This window comes from Maniola hyperantus, chromosome 19 (assembly GCF_902806685.2).
Source record: "Maniola hyperantus chromosome 19, iAphHyp1.2, whole genome shotgun sequence".
NCBI lineage: Eukaryota > Metazoa > Arthropoda > Insecta > Lepidoptera > Nymphalidae > Maniola > Maniola hyperantus.
This window is the reverse complement of record NC_048554.1, coordinates 2,914,444-2,933,238: the sequence shown is the minus strand read 5'-3', so window position 1 is coordinate 2,933,238 and position 18,795 is coordinate 2,914,444. Positions and strand designations below refer to the sequence as shown.

General features: G+C 36.6%; 1 protein-coding gene across 1 annotated transcript in view; it reads right to left on the bottom strand.

Moving 5' to 3' along the window:
- The window catches only part of LOC117991455 (dorsal root ganglia homeobox protein-like), a 113,835-nt gene that overhangs the window by 65,097 nt on the left and 29,943 nt on the right, over positions 1 to 18,795 (bottom strand). Inside the window, exons 3-5 of the mRNA XM_069505100.1 lie at positions 18,082 to 18,199; positions 5,528 to 5,619; positions 4,849 to 4,950 (exon numbers count right to left, since the gene is read on the bottom strand). Coding sequence (XP_069361201.1) covers positions 4,849 to 4,950; positions 5,528 to 5,619; positions 18,082 to 18,199 — 312 coding nt within the window. The remainder of the gene's footprint in view (positions 1 to 4,848; positions 4,951 to 5,527; positions 5,620 to 18,081; positions 18,200 to 18,795) is intronic.

Below are 18,795 nucleotides of genomic sequence, written 5' to 3'. Positions count from 1 at the left end.
CAGGCAGGACCAGTCTTTATATAAGTAGGTATGTACAGTTCGCGACAGGGTCCAGATAGCAATCGAGGTATGCGGCGGGGGTAGGTACACCCGCACGTCACCCGCGGCGCTATCCCATACTGGGTTAGCGCGGGAGCTGTGGGGGTGTGCGGGGCGTCCCCACCCCGATTGCCATCTCGACCTGTCGCGTACTATACCTACGTATAGATAAACATCTCCATTTATAGGTTATTTGTGGTTGTGTTTATATGACACTTTATCCATGATCGCTCGCGTTTTAATTATTCGTCGCCACCGTTATTTATATGTTTTTGGAGAGTTTCTAAGAAACGCAGTTATCGCAGCATCGCGCGGGTGCAACCGCGCACCTTAATTTCCTACATCTACCTACATCCTATACCTAACAATATTTAAAACAATAATTTGTGTTTTGTAGAATTTCTAATTTAATTTCTTTCTATTCATCTATTAATACACCACACCTAAACCAGTCAAACGTCGAACTAGTCACAAACAAGGTGCACTCAGCGAAACAAGTCAATATCCAATTTCGTTCGAGCCGCTCTCCTATTCCATTAGTTAACTAGTATTGTCGAAATACACTTCAGTTCCCGAATCCGGCAAAACGGTTGATCCGTCCAGAAGACCAAATTAAATTGACCTTTGATGCTAAGACATCCATGTATGAGACCTATATAATTTCAAAATTCTAGGAATATACAAGGAAAAAAAAATTAAGACACAGACATATTAGGAAGCGTTAGCAGCAAGGCACTCCGTCATGCTTCTAGAAACACTTGTTCACAATTTATAACTTACTAGCTGATGCACGTATAAGATAAATGGTTAGAGTTGCTATTTATTTCTTGAAATTGCTACTAAACTCTTTAGATTTTGCTTAAGAATTAATTCTAAACCATTGACATTTTATTTGTAAACAGAGGCACGTCAAAATGATAGACAAAATACTACAGACGTAACAGATAATATATAGCAGCTAATCCAAAGGTCTTACATGGTGAAATTGATTTTATTATATTTTAGAAGTAAAGTAATTGTAGATTTAAATAGAGTATAATGTGGAATTTTGAAGTGTATAAATTTAAAACTAAAGTTTAATCTCTATTGTCGACTCTATTGAATTTGAGTTTTATATGGTATCATTATATTTATGGAAAGGGTAGCCAAAGGGCTATAAATGGCTCTGCTTTGACGGTAGACATCATTAATTTTCCTATTTTTAAGAAGAAGCTGTGACATACCTACAGGTACGAATATTGTTGATTTTATATTTCTATTGTTGTACTATGTATGTTGATTTATGTATTGTTCAAATGTGTAATTGGTATTTCAAAATAGACACCACCGAGTTTTTTCTTGCCAGTTCTTTCTCTCGGTAGATAATATGCTTTTTACGAACTGGCGGTAGATTTTTCTTAAAGGAAATAATAAATTATTTAATGATAAAGCAATAAGTAATGGTAAAGATAAACTTTGATTTGGAGGGAGTTTTTCCCTGAATAAAACAGTTTATTTCCTTATACAATCTTTTATTTTGTCTCCTACCTACAACCACGCCCTAGCTTATTGATAACGAACTAAGGTTTAGACTCTCAGTAGGTTGATTCCTGACTCTATTGTCTTTATACTTCTGAGGTTAATCTAGCACACGCGACTTCGTCCGCGTGGAATTTGGTCTTTCAAAAATCCCGTTTGAACTTTTTGATTTTCCGGGATTAAAAGTAGCCTATGTGTTAATTCAGGGTATAATCTATCTCCATTCCAAATTTCATCCAAATCCAAAGTTTTTTGCTGGGAAAAGGAGTCCTCTTAATATCACTATTGCAAAACTGTGTTTGTTTGTCGGTTTGTCCTTCAATCACGTCGCAACGGAGCAACGGATCGAAGTGATTTTTTGCATGGGTATAGTTTAAGACCTGGAGAGTGACAAGGGCTACTTTTTATCCCGGAAAATCAAAGAGTTCCAACGAGATTTAAAAAAAATTAAATTCTCGAGCACGAAGTCGCGGGCATCAGCTAGTAAAGCATATACTTAAGTAAGAGCATATTTATCTCTATCACCGGATTTTACACTGGAAATTAACTACTTAGGTAGGTACTACGCATGTATGAAAGGGATAGAGGTCGGTTTCCACTGGTGCTATAACGCGTTTAAGTCGTTCATCTCGGAATCGCATTACTCCGGCCTCGCGCGTACCCTGGGACGGGTGTCGCGTTAGTTATCTAAGTGGTGGCTAAGCTGTTTACCTGCCCACCCTGTGCCTACCCACTAGCAAAAGTGGTTTTAACTTTTAAGAAATTCCTTGCTAGATCAACCTCTCTGGCGCAGTTTTGAATGTTGTGATACTTGCAAACATACAATACCATCTTGGATTCGATTCTTTCTTGGCCGGCTAAGTTTATAATATTTTCTAAATTGTTGGTCAAAGAATTTCTCAGTAGTCTGATTTTTGACATTTTGTCCATACCTATCTATACCAAATACTTGCCTAGAACAAATATCCTAAAATTGTCAGCATTAGATTAGCTTCAGTGTTTGGCGGTATATTTATATCTGTCATTGAGATAGAATTTCCACCAAACAAAACTGATATCACTAACGCGTGTTTGTTTGTTGGTTCGTTCGTTTGTCCTTCAATCACGTTGTAACGGAACAACAGATCGACGTGATTTTTTGCGTAGGTATAGGTAGTTTAAGATCCGGAGAGTGACATAGGCTACTTTTTATCCCGGAAAATCAAAGAGTTCCCACGGGATTTTTAAAGACCTAAATCCACGCGTACGAAGTCGCGGGCATCAGCTACATAAAGTCAAACCACGGCCTTTACAACTTTACAAGCTAAGCTACCAAAACGCACATTACCATTCAACTGATTTCCGAGCTACGTTCAGTGGCCATAAAACGTACGCCCAAGCGACAGGCGGGCCACTAAATTGTACCGCTTGCGTGCTTCGCCGACGAAATTGGCCAATTTCTACTTGGGTACAAGTTGGGCATAAATAAAACACGCGTGGCGCAATTTGCCTAAAACCCGGCGTCGTGTTACCCGGGCGGTAACCGGTTAAGTCCGCGAAAAGCCGGGAATGTAGAATATATGTACATAATGTATAGCAGGCTTTGAAGCACGTATTTTGAGGTTATATAAGCTTAAGACACTTTTGTGACAGTATAGGTAAGTAACTAAGTACCAAAAATACATGTAACATTGAAATAAATAGCACATATAGATTGATTGCTACTTAGTTCGTTGCCGTGAATAGATGTGAGCTGGACTGTAGGTACATAAATATGACTCGAGATTTTATATTTTTCGTTCCTTACAAGTTATAATTTACTTAATTATTGTATAAAAATTAGTAAGTAATACATAATAGAGCTCTGTGAAACCATGTAACTACAGCTTAAAACATAATGTTACACCCAGGTAAAATTAAAAAAACGTGCGCAAAGTATCTCTTATCAACTCTTACTAAGTATTAGAAATAAGAGATCTCTGTCTCTTCGAGAAGCGCTACTAGAATGCTGCATGTGGAAACCATTTCCGTGTTAAATTATCACGACTGACTGTACAAAAGCACTACATTATTACATTCAATTAAAAGAAATCATTAAAATTTAAGCACATTCATTTATGCCATATTATAAATGAATGTGCTTATCTTATGTAGATATCGGTACCCTTATATCCTTATTATAAATGCGAAAGTGTGTTTGTTTGTTGGTTTGTCCTTCAATCACGTCGCAACGAGATAACGGATTAATATGATTTTTTGCATGGGTATATATAAAGACCTGGAGAGTGACATAGGCTACTTCTTATCCCGGAAAATTAAAGAGTTCCCACGGGATTTTTAAAAAACCTAATTCCGCGCGGACGAAGTCGCGGACAGTAGCTAGTAATTAATAAAACACAGAATATTTAAGTAAAGTAAGTATAACTTAAAAACGATGCAGAAATATTACTTATAGATAATAAAATAAAATTGTCAAGTCACAACTGTAGCCGTAGCACGATAGCTGTCATATCTGCTAACTGTAGACGCAAGTTACGTGGCGTCTCTACCCCGTAAATTGGCTCGGTTTATCTGTACGTCTTGCTACCTAGTTACCTGTTCATACATCTATAAGGTACAATTCTAGATTGTATTTTTTCGGTATGCCGTAAGACTCCAAGCTTCCCTTTTTCTCGCTCTTTGTCAAGCTACAAGATGGTTCCCTATACCAACTAAGCTATATGAACCTCCACCCAACTTTCGATACCCAAAATGTATTGCAGATATAACTTGATAAGAAAGTAAGTAGGTACATATTCTCTTTTTATTTATCTCAATGGATTTTTCGTACCATTTTGTATGAAAAGAGAAAATTCTTCGATTGCCATCCGCGGATGGTCACTTATGTGTCATGTCAACTTTATAAAATTAAAACACTACATAATATATAAACAACTAGCTTATTCCTGCGATTTCGCGTGGACTACACAAATTTCGAACCCCTGTTTTACGCCCTTAGGGGTTTAATTTTCAAAAATCCATTTTTTAACGGATGTCTATACCATATATCTATGTAGCTATCTGCACGCCAAATTTCAGCGGGATCCATCCAGTAGTTTGAGCTGTGCATTAATAGATCAGTCAGTCAGTCAGTCAATCAGTCAGCTTTTCCTTTTATATATTTAGATTAAATTGAGATTACAGCCAGTTTTCAGTATGAGCCTTCACTAATACAGAAATTAAAAATAAGACATTGTTCAAATATTTTTGATAGGAGAATTTTAAAAGATAAACTTTTTCTTTTAATAAATACTTAATAATATATTATATTACCTGCACTCTTGCCTCTGTAAGGTTGATCTTAAGGGCGAGGTCCTCCCGCGTGAATACATCGGGATAGTGGGTCTGAGCGAACGCCGTCTCCAACTCTTCCAACTGTATGACAAACATTCATTTAAATAAACTTAAGTACCTATAAACCTGACTGTGACGACCTCCCTGGCGCAGTGGTAAGCGCTGTGGTCTTATTAGTGGGAGGTCCCGGGTTCGATTCCTGGCAGGGATTTGGAATTTTATAATTTCTAAATTTCTGGTCTGGTCTGGTGGGAGGCCTCGGCCGTGGCTAGTTACCACCCTACCGGCAAAGCCGTGCCGCCAAGCGATTTAGCGTTCCGGTACGATGCCGTGTAGAAACCAAAGGGGCATGGGTTTATTAAAAAAACTGCCATACTCCTTCCAGGTTAGCCCGCTCCCACCTTAGACTGCATCGTCACTTACCATCAGGTGAGATTGCAGCCAAGGGCTAACTTGTATCTGAATTTAAAAAAAAAAAAAAACCGTAGGTACATGTGTAAAAATATTAGAAAAGTATAAAAAAATTACGTACAATATTGATGCCCAACTGATTTTAACACTATTGTAGAAAATTCTGAATGGGATATAAATATCTAGCTACTTGTTACTTATCAGATACCTACTCACTTACCTAATATTAAAAAAATAAGTTAAGTACCTGTTGTAAAGTAAAAGTTGTGCGGTTACGCCGCTGTTTTCGGCGAACGAAAGTGTCATCGTGTATGGCCGGGTGATACGAGTAACTTGTATCTGTGAAAGAAAAATGTGGTTAAAATCGAGCATACTTAATATATCCACAAATCGATTACTGTCTCCTGAAATCTAGCCTCTCTAACAGCGAAAGCGTCGGGAAACGGGAGAAGCACAAGTTTTTGTACCTATACATGGCTACAGTCAAAAAGTACTAAGTAATAATTTTGTTGGGAGCGGCACCATCGAACCTTTCGATCAGTTTCTTCGTCACTCGCTCCATACAAGCGTAGTTTCATTCTCATTTGAATATTAACCAAAGCAATAAGATAACCAATTAAACTCAACAAAATTTTTAGACACGTTCCAAAAGCCTATAGTTATGTCTTGTTTTAAAGTTACACGGGATTAAATATTTGTACGTAACAGCTATGAGAGCCTAGTGGTTAGGACGTCCACCTCCTAATCGGAAGGTTGGGGGTTCGACCCGGGTACGCACCTCTAACTTTTCGGAGATATGTGCGTTTTAAGTATGTATCTACATTTCGTTGTTTGATTTGAAATTCACGAAACAACAACGAGCAATTGACGAAACCAACCCAAAAATAAATAACTAAATAAACAGAACACTTAACAAAATAATATCTCTAATTATAATATCAAAGCTCGTAGGGTGGCCATAAAATAACAGTAGGTCCGGAAAGATCGGGCCATTACGTCAGAGTGCTAAATCGCCCCAGACATTATGGTGTCTATCCGAGGGAATTGATGAGGTGGAGACACCATTGTGTAGGGTGCATATAAATTAGGCCTTTATTACCTACTATTTAGCCACATGAGTGGTTTGTGGATAATATTTTCGTGAAGTGGATTTTGTTATTGTGAGCTGGGGGTATTATTCTTTTTAATGGTCGTTCTATATTGAGGCAAAGGTAGAGTCGACGAGGGAGGAAGTAAAGGACATTTTTTTAATAAATATCTATTTAAGGCTGTATTCATCATCATCATCATCAGCAACCCATAGACGCCAACTGCTGGACATAGGTCTCTTGTAGGGACTTCCACAACGATATCAAGGCTGTATCAGTGCCAATTCCGCTGTAAAAATATTTATCAATTTGACAGAATTTAATTTAGTGTTCAATGAAAATGGAAAACAAATTGTTTGCAAAATGTTTGCTAGGAAAAAATATGATTCTAAGTCCTAATTTAGACCCCTAATTTTAGAAGATGGAGTATTGAACGTAGATATTGAAAAAGTTAGTTGAAGTAGTAGATATGGTTATTCCTAAAAATATTGTCATTCCTAAATAATACCTACTAGATTCTAGAGATGAATGATTATGGTGGTATACCTATTCCTTCCTTCCTATAAGTATTTTCTTAAAAATTAATGTGGAATATTATTAGAACGTGATATACTTGTATGTAAACTCATTACATCTAAAGTGAAGAAAGAATAAAATAGCGTTCTATATTTGTAAGTCTGTCACTTGTGAGTTGTCGTTATCGTTGGAAAAAGAAATGTCTTTCTGTTAATAAAATAAATTATATTTTATGTATTTATCAAGATTGAATTTATTGGGCAATCCACCTCCTGATCATAAATAGGTTATGGGCCTTCACATTTAAAACTAGAAGCTCTGAAAATTCAATCATGGTAGAAAGACATGAGTCTAATTCAGGTTTGTGCGGCCACATAGAAAAGTTGCGAGGCTCAGAAAACTTTGCCTATTGGAAATTTAAGGTAAAGAACTATCTTGAATTGAAAGGCTGGTGGTGGGTCGTAGCGAATGAAGGTCAAACGAGTACACAAACGAAAGAAAACCTGATAGAAGTGGACACAAAAGTAAGAGCAACACTTTGTCTTTTACTTGAACCCGATTGCTTCACGCATGTTTATAGAGCAAGGACTGCAAAAGAGGTCTGGGATTGCCTATGTAAAGCTTATGAAGACAAGGGATGGGGAAGACGTATTACGTTACAACGGAAACTCTGGCAATGTAAACTTGAGAATTTCGAGTCTATGGAGAAGTACATCTCGGAAATAATGTTTTTGTCTAATCAGTTGTATGATATCGATGCTCCAATTGATGATGACTGGATAGTGTCTATTATGCTGAGCGGGTTGAGTGAAGTATATAATCCCCTTATTATGGCTGTAGACAACAGTGGACAAAAACTGACTCTTGAGCAAATTAAAACTAAATTGATACAAGAGGCAAATAGACAACGGGATGAGTCAAGTGGAAATACATCGTCGAATGTTTTGATGGCAAACAAATCGGGCACGATTTCCCAAAAATCGAAATCGAATAGATGTTCGAAAGTAAATAAGTCGAAAGTTTTTAAATGTTTTAAGTGTCATGAACCAGGCCATAAAGCATCAGAATGCAATGAAAAGAAGCAAATTAGAACTGTAAATAATTTTGCGTCGATTTGCATGACTACTGTAGACAAGAAGCCATTAAAGACGAAGAGTTGGTACATTGACAGTGGATGTTCAAACCATATGACCCACGATTTAAATAATTTATCCAATTATCAAAAGCAGGCGGATAAGAAAATAAGAGTGGCAAATGGGGAAGAATTATCAATCCAAGGTAAAGGGAGTGCTAATGTTAAGATTAATGCAAATACAGAACTTGCATTGGATAATGTTTTGCATGTTCCCGAATTGTCCATGAATTTAATCTCTGTGAGCAAGCTAGCTGAAAAAGATTATGTTGTGAATTTTAACAAAAAAGGTTGTATCATAACGAAAGAGGATAAACAAATTGTCAAATGTCAGGATGTTGGTGGAATTTTCGAATTAAAAGAAAATCAAAACTTGTCATTGAACGTGACATTGTCAAGTCAAAATTTATCGAATCTTTGGCATAGAAGGTTAGCACATTTGAGTAAAAAATATATGGATAAGTTAAAAAACCTAGTGAATGGAATTGAATTTAAACAAAACGATTTGATCGAACCATGTATACCATGCATTGAAGGCAAGACGTGTAAGAGTCCTTTTAAGAACAAAGGTACTAGAGCACGGGATATCTTGGAAATAGTGCATAGCGATATTTGCGGTCCGATGGAAGAGCCGTCGTTCGGTGGTTCGAGATACATGTTACTGTTTATCGATGACTTTACTCGGAAAACACATGTATATTTTCTGCGGCATAAAAGTCAAACTTTTGAGAAATTTCGCGAATATAAGGCGGAAGTAGAGAAAGAGATGAACAAATCAATTAAATGTTTGAGGACTGACAATGGGTCTGAGTACTGTAATCGATTATTTGATAAATTTTTAAAGTCTGAAGGTATTAAGCACCAGACGACGGTCCCGTACACACCTGAGCAAAATGGTGTTGCTGAGAGGGCAAATAGGTCGATTATAGAAAAGGCAAGAGCATTATTATGCGAAGCTAATTTAAATAAGAAGTATTGGGCGGAAGCTGTAAATACTGTTGTATATTTAAAAAATAGAAGTCCTACTAAGGCTGTAACAGATGGTGTTCCGGAAGAGTTATGGACAGGAAAGAAAGTTGATCTAAGTCATCTTAAGGTGTTCGGTTGTTTAGCTTATGGATTGAAACCGAAACAAAAGAGACAAAAATTGGATAGTAAAACAGTACCTACGATTTTTGTTGGATATCCTAATAACACTAAGGGTTATCGGTTGATGGATCCAAAGACGAGTACCGTTCATGTATATAGAGATGTTAAATTTTTAGAGAATACTTTTCCTGGTGATAGCGATAATATAGTAACAAAGGACACAGTTGTTCCTATATATCTGGACGAGGGACAAAAAGAGTCTGTGCCAAGAGAGAATCCTAAAGAGGATGATAATAAGGACGATAAAGTTGATACCATTGTTGAGACAGTTGATAATAACAATGAAACTGAAAACAATGAAGAAATGGTTGATATGCAAGACGAGACCAAAAACGTTGTGGAAAGGGTTGAACCACGTTATAATCTTAGATCACGTAAGCAACCAGATGTAAATAATTGTATATGTAATGCCATTGCAGATATTAACGGCGATCCTTTAACAATTGAGGAGGCTTTAACGAGACCAGATGGGGATTTATGGCAAAAAGCTATAAATGATGAAATTCGGTCACTAAAAGAAAATAAAACATGGGAATTAGTTCAATTACCAAAGGACAAAAAGCCAATACATTGCAAGTGGGTATTCAAAATTAAAAAAGATTGCGATGGAAAGATCGTAAAATATAAGGCTAGACTAGTAGCGAAAGGCTTTACACAGGTACGTGGTGTAGATTATAAAGAAACATATTCACCTGTAGTTCGAAGCTCCACTTTGCGGCTGTTGTTCTCACTAGCTGCTGAATACGATTGGTATATTGATCAATGGGATGTAAATACTGCGTTTTTGTATGGTAAGTTAAAGGAGGATATTTACATGCTCCAGCCGAAAGGTGCAGTTGTCAAAGGTCAAGAAACCATGGTATGTAAATTGCAAAGGTCCTTGTATGGCCTGAAGCAAGCTTCGAATGCGTGGTTTAACGAATTAGATAGGACAATGTTAGATTTAGGTTTTGTACAGTCGAAAATAGAGCCATGTATGTATAGTAAAAACTCGGGTAACAATAAAAGAATTATTGTTGTAATATATGTAGATGATATATTTGTTTTCGGAAATAGTAAAGAGGAGAAGCACAATTTAAAAACAGGTCTTCTCGATAAGTTTAAGCTAAAAGATTTAGGTCCGGCTAGGCATGTTTTAGGAATGCGACTGAGAAGGGAAAATGGTGCAATATTTCTCGATCAGGAACAGTACATTCTGAATGTTTTGGATGAATTTGGGTTATCAGATTGTAAGCCTGCAGCAACTCCAATGGAGGTTGGGCTTAAGCTAGAAAAGGCGTCAGAGTCAGATACGAGTCATTTGCCGTACCAAAATCTGATAGGGTGTCTAAATTATTTAGCAGTTAATACAAGACCTGATATTGCACATGCTTTGAGTGTTTTGTCGCAATTTAATTCTGCTCATAATGAATTACACTACAAAGCTGCCCAAAGAGTACTGCGTTACTTGAAAGGAACGTCTAAACTTTGTTTAAAGTTTGAAAAGTCTGATAAAGTTACTTTACGTGGTTATGTAGATGCAGACTGGGGCGGTGCATATGACAGGAAGTCGTTTACTGGTTTAATTTTTAAACTAGGTCGTAATTTAATAACATGGGAGAGTAGAAAACAGCAATGCGTTTCATTGTCTTCTACAGAATCTGAATATGTAGGTCTATGTCAGGCGTCTAAGGAGGCGGTATATCTACGTAATTTGCTAGGTGAGTTCCTCTTAGTAAATGATGATTATTTAATTAGTCCCGTTGTGGTGTATAATGACAATCAATCTTGTCATAAAATTGCAAATAATAAAATGAATCACAACAGAACTAAGCATATTGATATCAAGTATCATTATATAAGAGAGGCTATAGCAAATAATTTAGTAAAGATTGAATATATGCCAACTGAAAAAATGGTGGCAGATATTTTAACAAAATGTTTACATGGTCCTAAAATGAAACATTTTTTATCAGAATTATGTCTGAAGAAGATATTTGATTAAGGGGGCATAGGGCATAATAATATACCTAATAGGAATATTGTGTGTTTGCCGTAGAACTAGTTTATAGTTATTTTATTTTTATAATCAAATATTTTCTAGAGTTTTATTTAATCTTATTGATTGATAGAAAATTGTAAAGGCGTGTTTATATTACAATGTAATAGGTTAAGGGCGCGATGTAAGGGCGTGTTTATATTACACTGTAATAAGTTACGGGCACACTATGTTGTTTGCGATGTAATGGTTTAAGGGCGCGTATTAGAACGTGATATACTTGTATGTAAACTCATTACATCTAAAGTGAAGAAAGAATAAAATAGCGTTCTATATTTGTAAGTCTGTCACTTGTGAGTTGTCGTTATCGTTGGAAAAAGAAATGTCTTTCTGTTAATAAAATAAATTATATTTTATGTATTTATCAAGATTGAATTTATTGGGCAATCCACCTCCTGATCATAAATAAATATGAGTTGACATAAATTTATTACTTTGTATAGACGTTTATTTATCAATTCGTTATATGTATAATAAAATCAAAAATTACATGATAAACAATAATTTTGATGGCACAATGTTTCAAACTAAGCATTTGCTCTGATTCAGATAAAATTATACAGATAATTATAACAATTCTGTGTTTTAATAAATTAATCGCAAATACGAAATACAAGATGATTTGCCGTAAATTGTCACCCTCGCACTGCAATCACCGAATCAATGACAAACGCTAGGGCGGTCCCCTCGCTGCGTTTCTATTATCGCTGATAATGTCATTCCGCTACAAGACTAAATTACCTCGATGCACGGGATTACAGCTGTCTTCGACTCTCGCTACAGCTATTTGTTATTTTCAAACTATTTGGACTATTGAAGATATAATTGTTTAACAAAAAATACCCCAATGTAAGGAATAATAAAAACCATTTTTAACCGACTTCAAAAAAAGGAGGAGGTTCTCAATTCGTCGGAATCTTTTTTTTTTTTTTTTTTTTATGTATGTTCCCCGATTACTCGAAAACGCCTGGACCGATTTTGAAAATTCTTTTTTTGTTTGAAAGGGTATACTTCAAAGTTGGTCCCATTTCAATTTGGTGAAGATCTGATGAACATCTTCGAAGATAGATACTGGAACTCCTCAACGGATAAGAGTAAATTGCTCGCGATCAGTGTAATAGCTTAGTAAATAATAGATTTTTAACCAGTCATAGCATAATTCCATGGGGCCACTAAAAATTGTGAAATAAAAATTTTTTACAAAAAAAATAAAAACCGACTTCGTTACACAAACACTAAAGATTGAAAAATAATTTAATTTATTACCGAATATATTATGTATACAAGAGTTAATATAGTTCCATAATAATATTTTTTGGGGTCGGTGCCAATGAGGTGCCATTGTGGAGTCCCATAAAAATATGAAGTCTAGACGATTCGCGCAGCTAAAGCTAATTGGCACCGGCACCAAAAAGTATTATTATGGAACTATATTAACTCTTGTATACATAATATATTCGGTAATAAATTAAATTATTTTTCAATTTTTAGTGTTTGTGTCACGAAGTCGGTTTTTATTATGTCAAAAAATGTTTTGGTATTAAGTATAGACAACTAGCTAATGCCCGAAACTTTGTCCACGTGGATTTAGGTTTGATATTTTCTTTAGAACATATTTAACCCCCATTTTAAAACAGTAGGTACCTACAGCAAAAATAAATCCTTTGATGAGAAAATGTTGTTGGGGCCGAAATCAATCCGGCTGGTGACTTAAAACGTATTTTAATTATTAAACGGGTTTTCCGGCGGTGTCCGTTGAATTTTTACGCAGCTGCACGTATATTTAATGTTTATTTGTTAATTAATTGATTGAACCAATTTGTGAGCGAATGGAATATACGTAGGTATATTACCTATATTCAGTGCTATAGTGTATCTACCTAGAGTAAGTCATATTCTAACTTTACCGTCTAGACTCTAGAGTGTGCTTGAATTTGACTAGCAAGCTTTAACTTTTATGTGAAAGTAATTTTAATCGATTATTTTTGAAACTTAATCGATTAAAATAAAAATTGGCTGAATTAGATGAACTCAGTGGCTATTGGACACTGAGTTATCGAAACATCCCGCTGGTGGTAAGTGATGATGCAGTCTTAGTTGGAAATAGGCTGATTTGGAAGGGGTATGGCAGTTTCTTTCAACCTATAACCCTGATTGTTTTCTACGCAGCTTCGTACCGGAACGCTAAATCGCTTGGTGGCACAGTTTTGTCGGTAGAGTGGCATAACGCATAACTACTTAGTAGGTTCTGTGCTAGTGGAGAGGTGCGGGAGGGGTGTGATAACGTGACGCGAGAGCTCGGTTAGTCGCCAACTTGTGGCAACTGTCGCCCTCCCGCTCCACTACCGCAGGAGCCTTCTCAGTTATGCGCTATACTTCCTACACGCACGTCTGTAAAGAAGTTTCGCTTCAATCAGAGGCAGATTATACCTGAGTCAAACTAGGCACGTGCCTAGGGGCGCGAGGTTACGAAGGGGCGCGCGCGATCTTGTAGAGTTCCATTACCTGGCCTATCTAATTACCTATCCCTACTAAGTAATATTATCTTGGACTGACCGAAACTGGCTCTTCTTTAATACAGCAAAGTGTCATGATTTGATGTTCTTTACATAAATAGTAAGTAGGTATACCTCCCTACCTAATCACCAACAACCAGCTATGCAATGAGGCGATTCCTCGTTTTTTTTAAATTAGTCAGTAAGACTTTTAATATGGTAAAGTGGCGCCTATGAAGTGCTTGCCTAGGGCGCTCTCGACATTTAATCCACCTCTGGCTTCAATAAGTAATTGCAATTTGCAGCAACTTGCGCTTGACAGCTACTTAAATAGGCAAAGCGCAGATTAACGAATTATAAATCTGGAATTAATTGAAATAATTAATAATGGAGCGTTCATCAGGCTGGAGAAAAATCTCCGGCTCGCGGCGGAAATTAAAAAGTGTTCGACATCCGGCGGATGCCGCCTCGCTTAAGTGCAGCGGGAAAGTTTGACCGGCGCGGCGGCGGGAGAAGAGTGCAACGAAACTGTTCTAAAGGGTTCTGTATATAAGCTACTAGCTGATATCCGCGGCTTTGAAAATCCTGTGGAACTCTTTTATTTTTCGGAATAAAAAGTAGCCTTTATCCTTCCCCGCGATGCAAGCAATCACTGTACCAAATTTTATTTAAAATCGGTTAAACGGATGGGTTTAAAAAGTGTTCCCGTGGGTATTTAGCGTTTAAACTATCGTGAGTGATTTCCATTACGTCGACTAAACACATGAGTAAAGCCGGGTGTAAGACATGTATAAGTATACCTTCCTAATGTTCCCGTGGGATTAAAAAATCTATAGGTAAGTATGGATGAATAAGTCGCGGGTAACATCTACTTAGTATTAAATAATTTTAAAAGTTAAAACGCATAATAGGTATACCTACTTACCTACTTAACTCCTAAAAGTTGAATTGCGGGCCTGGGATCGAACCTCTGACCTCCCGAACAGGAAGTCGACGTCTTAACTCCTAACCTAGGCCTATCACCGCTTAGTTAGATAATAATGAAACTTTTTAAAAATTAATATTTTTTCGCAATTACCAAAACAGCCCCCTCGTTCCTATAACGAAATAAGGCTACTCTAACACAATTATACAGCAACTGTCCTTTGATCGGTATTCGTTTCACTAAAAAACCTGACGCGCTGGGACTAATCCGAAGTGACATGATCCTTATTAGGTTAGTTTGGGTGTAACAGAGTTAAAGCGAGCGGCGGCGGCGCGACTCAAAAACTATTTTATGAATAATAGATGGCGCCCGCGGCGGCCAATCCCCAGGGAGGCCGCCACGCCCCCGTCGCCCACCCCCTCGCCAGGCGCGCACCCCTGCCTGCCTTCTATTCATTAACACATTACCAGTTACCACCCCACGAACATGAAAATCAGTTACAAGAAACTGATTTTTTTACCTCTTTATCTTATTACCTGGTCTGTAAAATTTTCTACGCAAACCCTAAGTATAAAGTTCTATAAGTTCTTAAGTATGGGTTGCCTGGAAGATATCACTTTAGTGATATAAGGTCGCCCTTTGTTTTTTTAAAAGTGTATCCTGTATTCTTACTGTGTAATTTTGGGAACAATAAAGTTGTTTTCAATTAAATTAAGCCCTGAATTTAACTTCACGAGACGGGACGGGACAGAAATATTTTCCATCCCTTTCCGTACATACTAAGTAAATGATAGATTTACCTACGCACAGCTGACGTTAACTCGAACCTTCTATTTATACCAGTTACCACCCCACGGACACGAAAACCAGTTACAAGAAACTGTTTTTTTTCCATTTAGGTAATTTCTTTAGCTTGTTACCTGGTCTATCAAATTTTCTGCGCAAGCTCTGAATTTAACTTTGAAGTTAAAGTTAAGTAACGAAATGGGACGGGACAGAAATATTTTCCATCCCTATCGATTCAAAGATTCCTTATAAAAATTATAAAAAATAAAATATTAAAAAGCAGCTTGTAAAGAAATAATAAAATTAGGTAGCTAGATAATATTGATGGGCTGCATAGTTATTTTTCTATGTTCTATAAATTGTAAATGAAGTTAAAATATTTGCGAATTGAATTGAGAAACGACCTTTGTGAATCTAACGCAGTTAGTCTGGGAGCTGCGGCTTGGTAAACTCGTTTATGAAAGTTTAGCAACCTACGAGGGAGCTAATTGATGCTCTTACACTATGCAGTTACAGGAAGTAAGTAGGTTAACCTACATAAGGACATATTGGACTATTCAGTTTATAAAGTGTTCACTACAAAACTAATAGACTATATTATTGTACTTAGGGAGGATTAAAATCAATATAATCATTCATGTAAAACAAAAAACTTTTAAAAGCTCTACAATAATAGAGAATAGCTAGGATGAATTCTTTATTGCCACACATAACACTACTGACAAAGAAAAAATAAAAAACAAATACAAAAATAAAGTGCGCTAAGGCGGTAGGTGAGTGATCAAAAGCTTAAAAATACTGTATTAAAATCATGACTATCATAGAGATATAATAAACAAAAATACCAAACTTATTCTATATATAACATAAAAATTACAGATTATAGAGATTATGACTAAACTGTCACAAAACTGAAGCGGCTGCAACACTGCTATAAATAAATCAAATCTATATTTTCCTAATAAGACAGAAAAATTATTAAAAAAAATATTCTTTGAATAGCCCACTGATAGCCTTAAAATAATAAAGTTGTTAAACGACACGACGCTGTAAGTAAGTCTATACTAAGTAAGTAACCATACTTACCTACTTAGTAGATCAATATCCAAGAAAGTCTGATATGTAATTATCATGAAACACAATAATTAAGTTCAAAGAAAAGTATAATAGAATTACAATTAGTAACAAAGCTGAAGCGACTGTAACACAGTTAGTGTTGGAGCTGCGGCATACAAACTGCGTTACAGAAGTTTCTCGACCTACGAGCATCTATGAGTGAACTAATCGGCGTTTCCGTACTATGTGATTACTGGCTAAAAATGTTAGCCCATTTTCTTGTTCCGAACGAGCTAAAACTTCTAAGAAAAACAGCTTTTTAGGGTTCCGTAGCCGAATGACAAAAAACGGAACCCTTATAGATTCGTCATGTCTGTCTGTCTGTCCGTCTGTCTGTCCGTCCGTACGTATGTCACAGCCCCTTTTTTCCGAAACTATATGAGCTATAGTACCTACTGTCGAAACTTGGTAAGTAGATGTACCTATTCTGTGAACCGCATTAAGATTTTTACACAAAAAATAGAAAAAAAAATTTGGGGTTCCCCATACTTAGAACTGAAAGTCAATTTTTTTTCATCAAACCCATACGTGTGATGGATAGGTCTTCAAAAATGATATTGAGGTTTCTTATATCATTTTTATCTAAACTGAATAGTTCGCGAGAGACACTTCCAAAGTTGTAAAATGTGTGTGTGTGTGTGTGTCCCTGTAACTTTTAAAATAACAGAATGATAAAACAAAAAAAATATTTGATGTACATTACAAGGCAAACTTCCACCGAAAATTGGTTTGAACGAGATCTAGTAAGTAGTTTTTGATTTATCGTGCAAAATGTCGATAAAATACGATTGTACTACGGAACCCTCAGTGCGCGAGTCTGATTCGCACTTGGCCGGTTTTAATTTAATTTTAATAGTCCAATAATAATCCAACAAGACATTAATCATAGTTGGATTATTCAAAAAAACTGTCTAATATTAATATTTTTTTTACCAAATCAATGAGACATGATAAAAGATACGAAGGATGAGTCGCAGAGAAGGGGTACTCTGGTGTCGTGGGGAATCGGAGCTGGTACGGTGTCAGCAATAACAAACAGGCTGCAATCGTCGCTGTCGCTATTTAGTAGTTAGACAGACTTAGTAAGGGTGGAGTAGGTTGCATCTTGCAATACTCCAGAGTGGACACATAGGTAATGTTGGTGTGCCTTATCAACTACTAGCTATTAGGTGATGCCCACGACTTCGTTCGCCTGGATTTAGGTCTTTAAAATTCCCGTGGGAACTCTTTGATTTTCCGGGATAAAAAGTAGCCTATGTCACTATCCAGGCCTTTAGCTATACCAATGCAAAAAATCACCTCGATCCGTTGCTCCGTTGCGACGTGATTGAAGTACAAACCAACAAACCAATAAACCAAACCAACAAACAAACACACTTTCGCATTTATAATAAGGGTACTGATTATTCAATAGGTAAGTAGCTACTATCACGCTGGCGAGCGGTAGTGGCAACGGTCGCAACCTCTTCCTCTCCCACTACCAAGCCACCACTAGCTCGCCAGCTAGATAGGTCAATACGGAATATGGATTGTGGTGGATAAGGTGGAATACGTACAAGGGTGTGTTGCAGTGAAGGGGTACTCCAGCGTGGGCAATCGGTGCTGGTGCGGCGGCAAGCTCGGCGGGCAGTGATAGCAGAAGAGGCCGCGGCCACCTCCGCCGCCGCTCGCCAGCTAAAAGAAAGGGTAAAGGAAGTATTAATATATGATTAATATATTAATATTAATATATTCGGGAGTTACTGAAGTAGGTACGCTGAGAACATTACATGAATATGTCATTCAATGTTCTCAGCGTACATATTCAAAATCCTTTGATTTTTTCTCGTTTTGTATTTTATGTCTTTTTTCTTGTACATTTATTTGTATTTAAATTTATTATTAATTATCTAGTTAGTGTAAGTGGCACTGTCGTTCTAATAGGATATAAAATAAAATAAAATAAAAAATAAAAATAAAATGATAGCCTGAGAATATAACCTTAATTTCAGTTTTACCCTTAATTTGGCACGATAAAAAATTTTTTATTTTGTAATGTTTATTAATTTCCTGTGCTTAGTATAGGTCACTTTTAGGACCCGCAAAAATAATTAAAAAATCTGGTCTTTTGAATATTTGAGAAAATGCGTGTCCGGTGTAGCGGACATTGCTAAATACGAAATAAAGAACTTATGTCCGGTATAGGGGACTTTTCCAAAGTAAGGTATAATACTTATATATAAAACTAGCTTGTGCTCGCGACTTCGTCCGCGTGGACTACACAATTTTCA